Source organism: Eupeodes corollae, chromosome 2 (assembly GCF_945859685.1).
Source record: "Eupeodes corollae chromosome 2, idEupCoro1.1, whole genome shotgun sequence".
Classification (NCBI taxonomy): Eukaryota; Metazoa; Arthropoda; class Insecta; order Diptera; family Syrphidae; genus Eupeodes; species Eupeodes corollae.
The window spans coordinates 9,556,160-9,567,997 of NC_079148.1; the positions used below are offsets into that span (position 1 = coordinate 9,556,160).

At 35.8% G+C, this 11,838-nt stretch overlaps 2 protein-coding genes across 2 annotated transcripts; both read right to left on the reverse strand.

Annotated features, from left to right (window-relative positions):
- Positions 1–658: 658 nt before the first annotated feature.
- Positions 659–1,419, reverse strand: LOC129946121 (TM2 domain-containing protein CG11103). The gene has a single exon (XM_056056162.1). It carries the CDS (start codon positions 1,337–1,339, stop codon positions 776–778), a length of 564 nt encoding a protein of 187 aa, XP_055912137.1. The 5' UTR covers positions 1,340–1,419; the 3' UTR covers positions 659–775.
- A 4,246-nt stretch (positions 1,420–5,665) lies between these two features.
- LOC129944727 (protein-serine O-palmitoleoyltransferase porcupine) lies at positions 5,666–7,587 on the reverse strand. The gene has a single exon (XM_056054366.1). The coding sequence runs from the start codon at positions 7,386–7,388 to the stop codon at positions 5,967–5,969; it is 1,422 nt and encodes a 473-aa protein (XP_055910341.1). The 5' UTR covers positions 7,389–7,587; the 3' UTR covers positions 5,666–5,966.
- Positions 7,588–11,838: the final 4,251 nt, after the last annotated feature.

Here is an 11,838-nt window from a genome sequence, read left to right on the forward strand (position 1 = left end):
GAAATTCAAATAACTGCGACCAATGGTATAAGTTTGTATTTGTTTTTTAGTGTTGGGCGTCTTAGTTCGAAATTCAACTTTATCAACTTTGAAATTTTAAGAATTTGCGTTCAAAGATAAGGTTCTTGGAAATAATTGCATATACTCGTGGACAAGATTTTGATCCTAGCAAATAAACTTCACTTTTCCGATGGGTTTTGATGACCTTAATTTAAATCCGACTCAAAATCGTTTTATCACGTCGAGGTTTTTTAAGATATTACTTTTTAAATTCCAAATAAAGGCATAAATGCCAAATCCATAAAACCTATCTTGAATATTTTGTTTAAAAAATATTATAAGCATTTTGTAAAATATGTTCTTAGATTTCACCTGTCTTATATAAATCCTGAAGAAATGCTGAACGATATATGCCAAAACAGTTTTTAACACAAAAGTGTTAAATTAAAACATTTTAATCAAGCTTTTTTAAAAATTAATTTATAATGAAATACTTGACTTGAAACTGAAGACAATTTCCAAAAATTAACTCAGATACTGATTTAAACTGCATCTAATAGGACTATCCTTTATGTGAATAAGCAATGTCCCTAATTTCTACGACTTTCTCTTTAACAAAGAATTCATTATTATTTTCAGTCATTCAAAAAAATTACTCTTAAAAATATTCAAACACATTTTATTTTTTTTAAAGTTATTTTCTAATATCACAATTAACAACATTTTTCTGTTTGACAACTACAAAAGTTTTCCCCTAAACTCTCTTCTTCCCACCTCACACATATGGATTCCAATTGCTTCCGTCCTCTGGCAGCAAATTATTGGTTATTAGCAGAATAACATCTATCACCCACCACACACCAACTCCACCTACAGTCAATAGTTTCCCAACAGCAGTTCCCGTTTGTCCGAGGCAGAATCTATCCATTCCTAGAAATCCCAGCAGTATGCTGTAGATTAAAGTTGTTACAAAATAATGATCGGTGTACTTCACACAGGGAATGCCATCGCGCTGGAAGTTCCTCGGTCCGTAACATTCGATGTCGGGGAAGACGACACAATCCACTTTTGTGTGTTCAACATCTTCATACCATATTCCTCCGAACTTGACGCACCCATAGCCAACTTCATCGCGTGCAGATTGATTGCCTCGATGATCGACAGGGTCCTTGCATTCGAGGAACTCCTTCGACAGGAAGCTACAATTGACTAGTGGTCCAAGTGGATTGAACTTTGGAGATTGTTGTATGGAGATTTCTTTGTCGTTGCTGGCGTGTGTCGAATGAACGATGTAAATTAATTCATAATAAATCGATAAAATTATTAATGTTTTTTTCATTGTTATTTATTTATTATTTTTAATTAAATAAAATAAAAAATAAACTTTTGGAATTATCTTTCATTTTATCTGTCAACTGTCAAAAATATTTCTGACAATTAGGCGCGTTCATTTGTATGAATGAAGTTGGCTCGTTTGAAAACATGACATTTAACTCATTTGTAGTCAATTGAATTTTTTGATTTTAGAATTATTGAACTAGTGAGGGAATATCTTAGTTATAGTATTTTTATTTGATTTATTATCTAATAGGCCCCATACACTACACATGCCTGCATGCGAAAGCACAAAAATGCGGAAACACTCTTTCCCCATACACTACGCATGCAAACTGTACAAAATTCAGTTTTGTGTTCACCACTGAACAGAAAACTTTAAAAAATGTCAAGCTCCGACTCCGCTGCTGCGGCAATTTTGATTGCTTTAGCCCTTGACTGAGCAAATGTAGCACACACACCACTCATGCTTGCATGCACAAGCAAGAAAATATCAAAATTTTTTGATATTGCTCATGCCGCTTGCACAAACACACAGTTCACACCATACACTGGCAGTTTGCATGCGCAAGCACTGTATGCGCATGCAGGCATGTGTAGTGTATGGGCCCTATAAGAAATATTTATTATTTTGTATGATATGAAAATGGTACACTTTTTCCTTTTCCAATATATATATATATATTTTTTTATACATACATTTTAATGAAATAATACAAAAATAAATATATTAATGAGTAAAGACGTTCAGCTTTTAGTTAAATTAAAAAATGCAACCAGCAGATATTTTGACAGATGAAAGTAACTGCTTGAACAGAATGGTGTAGCTGTAGCCTGTAGCACTGTCAAAGTTAAAAGATACGAAAATAGTATACATCGACACAATGAAAAGCTGTAGCTGTAGCAGTAGCTGCAGCGCAAGTTGACTCAACTTTAACTTTTGGCGACGCTGCAAGCTACATTTGAGATGACAGATGGGGGAAACCCATTTCATTCTTTGACTTTTCACTTTTTTTTTGGGAGCGTTCAATGCATTTGAAAATTTTTTCTGGTTTTGTAACTTTTTTATAGTATGCTAACATACAAATTCAGTTCAAATATAAATTTCATATGCGTTGAACATGCCCGAATAAATTTCCTGTGCTACACCATTGTGGGCGACCTTTGCTACATTAGTGAGCGTTTTTATTGACAGCTTATACTACAGCGATTTTCTTAGCTACAGCTGCATCTCATTCTGTTCAAGCAGTAAAGCAAATGTTTCTTGACTAACTTTCCAATAAAGTTGACGTTTTTGATTCTGTTATCAGTACATTCAAACACATTGGGAAAGTTTAGCATAAGAGACTTGAAAGTTAGGCAAGTTTCTAGTATCTGATTGGCCAGCTGCCAAGAAATTACATTCCATTTTAGGCAACTGTAATGGAAAGTTGACTGGAAAGCTAGTCAAGAAAAATCTCCCTAACTATTAACTCAAGTCTACTCCTATCAAAATGACAGTTGATCATGTTTTTTTTCATTTATGATTTATTTATTTTCTGCACAACTTCATTAAGTGCTTTCTGTTAAAGAGTTCCTTGTCAATTTGGAAAAGAAATAACTAGTATTTCTTTACAATACAAAATACAAATTGTGATGGACTTGTTGTTTGCCTGAGGAATGTTTTGTAGACAATTATGTTATTTGTAGTTTTTGAACAATCCGTGAAGGTAGAGGTTAGTGAAGTAAAGTTCCTAGTTTAAAGTTTATGACACTTTAAAAACTAGCTAGTTGCCGTGCTAACATCGGAAAAAGAAGGACGAATAGATAGTCTCCGCCATTTGATTTTTAAATTTGAGTTTTAACTCATACAAATCAAGGCAGTTAAACGGGAGAATTTGTTATTAGAAAGGTACTTATAAGTTGTCTTTAATATTTTTTTTTCTATAATAAGCATTATTATGCAGAGAGCAGGGGCCATGCTGCCATCAAAAGCTTAGTTCACGGGTACCGTCTTTTGCGAGGAATTGATAAATTCTCCAAGAGTATTTCTTGTCATGAAAAGTGCTTTCTCAAACAAATTAGCCGTTTGGATTAGGCTCAAAACTGTAGGCCCCCTCCGTTCCAATCCAACACTACTAGCACAAAGGAATGCTTGAGAGTCGTAAGTCACTAGGCCCTAACTATCAACGGACTGTGAGAGGTACTTATGCGTGTTAGTCCCTTAAGCGGGTTTTATACAGTATTTGTTCCAATATGCGAAGAGGGCGAATGGAGGAGAAGATATCAATCGTAAATTGTACGAGCTGTGAATGTAATCCAAAAACCCAATACACGCCGACTACACAGGGTTCGAGTGAATGGACAAAAATGCTGTAGCAAAGAAATCTCCCAAGCTTTAGACGACGAGAAAGAACGCATCTTCACAAGCAAGAGCGGTTACTTATATAAGAGCGTTTGGTCTGGATGACTAAAGGGAGCTCGCAAGAGACCACAGAAAATGCAAGAAAGTAAAATATCTCAGATTGAGGCCGATTAGAAAGTTATTGTATACAGTGGTGGACACGAATTTAGCACATTGAAAAGAGTACAAGTATTTTTCTACTTTCAATTCTCTATTACTTTCAAGTAACGGTTCATTACCTTATATGGTAATAAAAATGTGTCAATGATTGAAAAGTAAAATACCGTTTTGCGAAAAATTAAGATTGTTTGTGATTTGCGTTGTTTTTAGCTGGACATACATATATTTAGCCCGTTTTGCAATCAAAGAGTTTATTTTTAAATTTGAGTTTTTGTTTGAAAGGAAAATAATAATTTTTGAGGTAATTAAATATTCCTTTAATGATCTATATTTAAAAAAAATGTTTTTAAAATGAATTAGTCATGGCAAAAAGTAAATGGTGCTTAAAGGAAAAAAGAATTCTGTTCTTGATAATGAAGTCAAAAGGGCGGATGGTAACAGACATTTCTAAGTTGTTAGAATGCTCCAGGAAACTGGTTTATAATGCCCTTCGTCATTTCAAAAAGTTTGGAGTACGTTTAACAAAAACCCCGGGCCAGAAAGACAACTACAAATGAAGATAGAATTATTTATAGGTTATCGACCAAGGATCCGTTTGACCTCCAGTGCCATTTGAAGCGAACTTTCAACGAACTATGGAGTTAATGTTGCCTCAAGGACCATAAGACGCCGATTAAAAGAAATCATTGTACGTGGGTGCGTTGTTCAGAGAAAACCGCTTGTATCAAAAAAAAAATCTGTAATCTTTGTTACAGTTTGCCAAAGCTCACCTAGACAAACCAATTAGTTTTTGGAAAAACGTGTTCTGGAGCGATGAATCCAAATTCAGCCGGTTTGGATGGGAAACAATATGTATGGCGTCCAAAAAACAGGGAATATGATCCAAGGTACACTATTAAGACGGTGAAACACGGTTGAGGCAACGTTATGGTCTGGGCTGCTTTTTCATGGCACGGCATTGGCCCCATCGTAAAAATTGACATCAAAATGTACCAGAACGTGTACAAAGATATCCTGTTGGATCATATGATACCCTACGCAGAAGATAATTTGCCGTTATTTTGGCGCTTCATGCACGACAACGACCCTAAACATACTTCAAAGTTAGTGAAGTGTGCCTTAGAGGTGAATAAAATCGATGTTTTGAAGTGGCCAGTGCCAGATCGAGAATTGGTGGAATAATGAACAACGGGTTGGGAAACCGCAAAAAAGGGGTAAATCTGCCAAAAACTTCACACCTGCAGATTTGATTTTAAATCAAATAATTATTTTATTTATTTGGCCCCATGGATTGCAAAAATAGGGGAAATTTGTGTTTTGACAGGTCTCGATCATGAATAAATTTATATATTTTAGCCATGGAAAACCACAATAAACTTTCCCAGCTTTACAAGCTGTTGCGCCACTAAATTTATGATTTATTTGTTTCTATTGCCAATCAATTTTAAAAATACCAAATAGGTTAAACCGTTTGATAAATTTACTTTATAACGAAGACTACTATTTTTGGGCCAATTTTTTGATGTGAACGTTTTTTATGTAAATATTATTAGCATATGCGCTAATTAGTTTATTGTTATAGGTACCCATAATAAGACTGAGACACATAACAGAATGGGGCTGTTAATTAAATCATCATAAGACGAATCAATGTACACATTAAATTTCAGATTTCGATGATTCAGTTACCCATTTACTCTTCGATGTGAAGGCGTAACTTTTGGTGCTTAATTTTCAAAAAGCATACTCCTACGTTAACATGCCCTTTTCTGAAATTCACTCTTCAAGAACCAACTAAATTATAATTAAAAAAAAAAAACAACTTAATTAGGTATAAATACTTCTATATTTTTATTTCCTATGGAAGCTCGTATCAAAAATAAAAATACTAGTTACGAGTCTAAAAATACTGTTCTATGCAGTTTCGACACTTTGGAGTTTTTAAGTACATACTTGGAAATAATATCTATCACAAAACACACACACAAAAATTACCAAACAAAACTGTAGTTTTAAGTACGCATATATGTATATATGTATATGTAGGTATTTAGTTATGAAAGTCTCATTTGAAGCCTCTTAACTAGGCATCTGCCGCAGGTTATTGAGCTACATTATATTTGAAAGACTAGACTACCAAGTAAAATAGATAACTGCAGGCAAATATCCAGTGGCTGAGGAAGTCCAGTGACATCCATTTATTGAACCCTGCTTGAATGGAAAACCGGTTAGCTTGAGCATTGGGTGAGCTCGTTCCCTCCATCATTATGCCCAAGTAGGCCAAATGCATCATCGTCAACAATCCAAACACCGAATTCATTACCAAGCTGAACGTGGACTTCCACTTGTGCTCATGGGAACAGGCTCTCTGGCGGCAGGGGTTTGGCAGGATACATGCTCCGAAAATGCTCGCAATTTTCGACCGAAGTTGGAACTCGATGAAGGTGAAGATACCGAGAGATAGGAGGACAGCGTATATTTGGAAGTGCAATCCATGCAAAAGCGACGACACCACGTATGTGCATATGATGGCAGCCAGGGTGCTCCTGTTCTTGATGGTTCGGAAGACGTAAGTCTTCAGCCATCGGTGCATTGGAATGTTCCAATTACGGACCACCTCGGTAAGCGAGCGCGGCACCTCTATGGAGCACGGTTTAGTGACCAAACTCCCAAAGATTCTTGATTTGTCCCCAAAACTCTGACTGGTGTGCACACCAGCAGCCGCCATTGTGGCCTGAGAAAGAAATGAGATGAAATAATGACTGCAACGGAAGGACAAGGCATCACGGAAGGCTATAATCCATTTTGAAGCGTAATCAGTGCAAATAAGCGCCACGAAACAATTCGAAAGCAAGAGGAAACCCAGCGATGCCAGACTATTTGACACCGTCCACAGAAACCACCGGAATTCTATCCTCGATTGATCCAAGCTCACAGTGTACTCGTCATAAGCCATCCACGGACCGAGCACGGCATTAGCCGGACACAGCATATACCCAAGGAACGGGAACAAGGCTGGAGTGCGCGCATGCTTTTTAGCATCCAAATCGAATGCAAGTGACACAACTTTCATCGTGGCAATCATTTGCACTCCTCGAATCTTATGCCAAACTGTGGGGTTTTCAGCCAGCAGCTCGTACAGGAACAGACCCACTATGCAAATAGCCCCCATTACGTAGCCCGTGCTTCTGGACTGCCTGTACTCCAGGATGCTCAGGATTACATAGGACACCATCGCGAAGAGCAGCACGACAAGGAAATCCAGGCCAATTGTGTAATAGAGAACGCCGCAGCCGGTTACAAAGGAAATTAGGTGATCTACCCATGGCCGTATGCCAGCGCACTTTGCCATAAGCCAAGCCAATCGACACAGCAAATTCCAGCCGATCAGAGTCCCCGCATAAGTTGCAATCTGACTGAGTGAAGGAAGGACACAGTTCTTGAAAGTTTCCTCTAGAGTTTGCCGGCTAAATGGAAACAAAAGCCTTTTGTCAAAGTCATAATCTTCGTACAGATCTTCTTCCTCGTAGTCGTCGAAATAGTCCTCCATTGTTCTGGTTCTTCTGCTAGTAGAACTTCAATTTATGCGCGAAGACGAACCAAACTTTTTATTTCTCTTGGAATTGAACACAAATTGAAGAAAATAACATTTTTTATTTGAGAATTCATTTATCTTTATCCCATATTTACAAGACGTAAGAGAAGAGGAGGAGGAGGAGAACTAAACAAATAAAAAGAACATGACTTTATGTCAAATAAATTTTAAATGGGTGGAAGCACATGGATAATTGCAGTGGGGCGAATTGGTTAAAGTACTAGATTCTTTAGATAGTGATGGGTTTTCTAAATATATTTTGGATATATTGGAGAACTCATAAATAGGGTTTGCCTACATTTGAGTTAAAATTACAACAACTTACCAATCAATTAAGAAATGATGTATGTAGATTGCATTTAAAAAAGGGTTCAATCTCAGATTTAGAAGGTATGTGGATATCTTTTTATAAGTGTTTGACGAGTAAAAGAACAGCTGGTACAAAGAAGCTGGGGTATATGCGTGACTATTTGACAGAACAATACAGTATTTGTTCAGAATAGTAGCAGCCTGTACATTGCAAGAGAATCAATTCATATAATTTTAACTTTCGTTTTTGTTTATAGATTCAGGACGTGAAAAAGTCATAAATGTATACAGCAAACGTACGCTTTCTCAAATTTTTAAGCGAGTGGCAAGGACCAACTTTTAACGACCAACTAAGAACTATGAATAAGGTCTTTGAACTTCCAAAATTTCGAAAGGTTGTTGGTTGTCCTTTATTTCGAAATTTGGTGGCAGGAATATGTTAGTAAAAGGATTTTCATTATAATAAGGTCAACTTTAAAATTAAATATAAGAAGATATATTTACGATATCAATAATGTTTCATCTTTATTTAATACTTACGTGTAACGCGGCTTTGATAGGACAAACTCATTCAAAAGCTCCAGTTTCCGATGACTTTGGTGCGTCGATTATGTGGCCTTAGAGTACAGAGATGACTTGCGGCTTATTCACATAGATCTGCAACTTAAAAAAGCCGCACAAGAAAAGTCTCAATGCGTCAAATCACATGATCTTGGTTCTCGTCGCCTCAGAGCGATAGCGATTGTGTCTTAAGCTGTGTGGCACGTAGCGCCATCCTATTGAAACCATATCTTTTCCGTGTCCTTATCATCCAATTTAGGCAACAAGAAGTTGGTGATCATCGACCTATAGCGATCGTCTTTAACGGCGATGACCTGCCTAGCATCATTTTTAAAGTACGGACCGATAATGCCTCCAGCCTAAAATCTGCACCAAAAATTTCCTTTATTTGGATGCAGTGCCACCTTGTGAATCTCGCGTGGATTGGTGTCGTTTAAAATCTGACAATTTTGCTCATACACGTACTGATTTATCGCAAAAAGGGCTTCATCGATTAAGATGATCTTTTACCGAAATGGCGATCAAGTTTCAACTGCTCTAAAATCCAATTGGTGAACAAACGACGCTGTACATGGTTGCTTGATTTCAGCCCCTGGGTCAGTTGGATTTTTTTTAGAGTCCACTCACAAATATCAACGCGACGCGAAAATTCGCCAGGTTGTGAACTGACTGCCTCTAATTTTGCTGCACAGTTTCACGTACAGAGGTGGTTTTCACAGCAGATCTTGCTTTTTGTTGACGTACCTACCATACGTTGATTTTTCACTGAGCCGGCGAACTGAATTTGACCACCAAACATTGGAACCCCAGAAAAAGGTCACATTTAGCTCATCGTTGCTAATAGAGAACACACATTTTGAACATACCGTTTTGTCGTTTGCACGTGTTGCTGGACGCTGTTACTTGACATGATAATTTGTTTTTAGTTACTGAATAAAGTAAAACAACTTGATTTAGGTTCAAAAAACAAAATACAAAAAAAGTAGGGTTAGGTCCAAAAAAGAAAATAATTTGTTTAATGACTTAACGATGTTTTCATGCCTTAAGCACTATTCACATGACCACAACGAACAAATGAACGAATATTCGTCGATTTTGACATTTCTTTCACATGAGAGTTTTTAATTCGTCGCGAACGATGTTTTGCTTTGACAATTGTTTTTTTGTTTGTGTTTATCATTATTGTTTTGAAAACAAACGATTGAGAAAATGTGGTCGAAGATATATTTGCTTAAAAAAAAAGTACTGGTGTGATTGTTAGTAAAAAAACAAGAAAATGATTTCATATACATCCATTTAATGCAAATCGGAAAATTAAAGGACAATATGTTTCCTTAATAAAACAGCTGGAAAAATATCCAGAAAGTTCTTTACATATTTTAGGATGTCAACGTTTTTATTCAAACTTTCTCTAAAAACAGGCAAATTTCCCAATATATGGAAGAAGTCATTTCTAACACCAATTTTCAAGAATGGTAACAAGTCGGATATAAGCAACTACAGGCCCATTGCAAAGCTTTCTTGCATTCCCAAAGTATTTGAACAAGTTGTTTGTGAAAGCGTAGCATATTTTAGTAAAAATATCATTTGCGAACAGCAACATGGTTTTGTGAAAAAAAGATCAACCGTTACTAATCTCCTTACATTCTCAAATATATGTTCAAACGCTTTAGAACAAGGTTATGAAGTTGACTGTGTATACACTGACTTTTCTAAAGCTTTTGACCAACTTAGCCACGGAATTATTTTATTGAAACTTAAGGCTCTTGGTTTTCCGCCGTTTTTCTTACCTTGGATTAAGTCATACCTTGAAAACAGATCCTACGAGGTAAAATTTAGAAATTGTCATTCTGAACCTTTCGTTGCTCAATCTGGTGTTCCCCAGGGAAGCCATCTTGGCCCTTTTCTGTTCATCCTGTCTATTAACGATGTATCGTCATGTCTACGCTCAAGTGAACTTCTTATTTTTGCTGACGATATGAAGATTTTCAAAATAATAAAGTCAAACCATGATCGTATTCTTTTACAAGCCGACATTGATAGTTTCACATTTTGGTGTGGGAAAAATAGCCTTTTACTCAACCCTTTAAAATGCCAGACTATAACTTTCACTAAAAACTAATCAGTAACGTATTTGACTACTGTATATCACAGCAAAAACTCTGTCGTGTCTCCACATTTAAAGATTTAGGTGTACATTTCTGTTCCAACTTAGAGTTTACACATCACATTAATGTTATTGTTAATAAGGCAAGTTCTATGCTTGGTTTTATAAAACGCGGGAGAAAGGAGTTCAATGATCTCTATATGTTACCCTTTCTTTGTATAATTGCCATGTTGGACTCCCTATTACAAAATTCATAGAAAACGTATTGAATCAATTTCAATAATTTCATAATTGAATTCGCTTTGCCCTAAAAGGTCTTCCTTGGGAAGATCCCTATGATCTGCCTCCCTATGAACATCGTATTCTACTTCTTCAAATCCAATCTCTCCATCAAAGGCGTGTTAATAATGACTTCGTATTTTTTCATCAACTCATTAATGGTGAAATTGATGCACCTTATTTGCTATCTTGTGTACATTTGAATTACAGGGGCGGAACTCATCACCTGCGCACATTTGATTTTATACATATTGACTTTCTTAGAACTAACTATGAGAAGAATGAAGCTTTAAGTCGAAAGAGCATTTTATATAACTTAAACTGTTCATCGATAGATTTAAATTTAAATAAGGTGGGATTAAAATCATTGTTTAGAACCAGTGCTCCACTATCGTAAACGTTCTCATTTTATTTTTTGTTCTGTAATGGTTAAATGCTAATTTTGTTTTGTATTTTGTGCGTGTGTTAGGCTATATTTTATTTTTTTAGGTTAAGTACACGCGATTATTTTATTCGTGGCGAGTGTGGATAATGTGGAACGCGAATAAAGTTTGACAGTTCGTATCAACAACAAATTTTGTATATGATATTGTTGCTGATGTAGAACAAAAAAGGACAAGATACTTAAACAGGCCCAGGATTGAAATCTGAACTAAAAACTGAACGTGTCCACCATCATAAGGTGGTCTCTTTTTTATTTACTTTATTCTTCTCTTTCTAATATTCTTGATCCCAGAAATTTAAATATTAACGCTTTTACTCGTGAAAAGTTGTCTGCGCCTAACGCACTTAATTTTTTAGTTGGGATAATTTTGTATAAATATATGATAATATTTTAATAAATTGAACTACTCAAAAAAGGCGTTTTTCATTGTTACTCAATAAGTATATAAATATAATAGAAACTATATTGCTATTGTTTTGTTAAGAATTCGTGTAAAAATATGTCTTCAAACGTATATAAACTCACATTTTGAAATTCATTCGTAGTTCCTTGGTCATGTGAATTCTGCTTTAGTTATTTTGGTTGGTAATGGGAATTGGCCAATACGTACACCCTTACACAGAACATACATAAATCCTTAAGCACTTAATGCAAACAATTCGTTTGCTTACAGAATTTTGTTGAACAACATTAATAAAAACAAA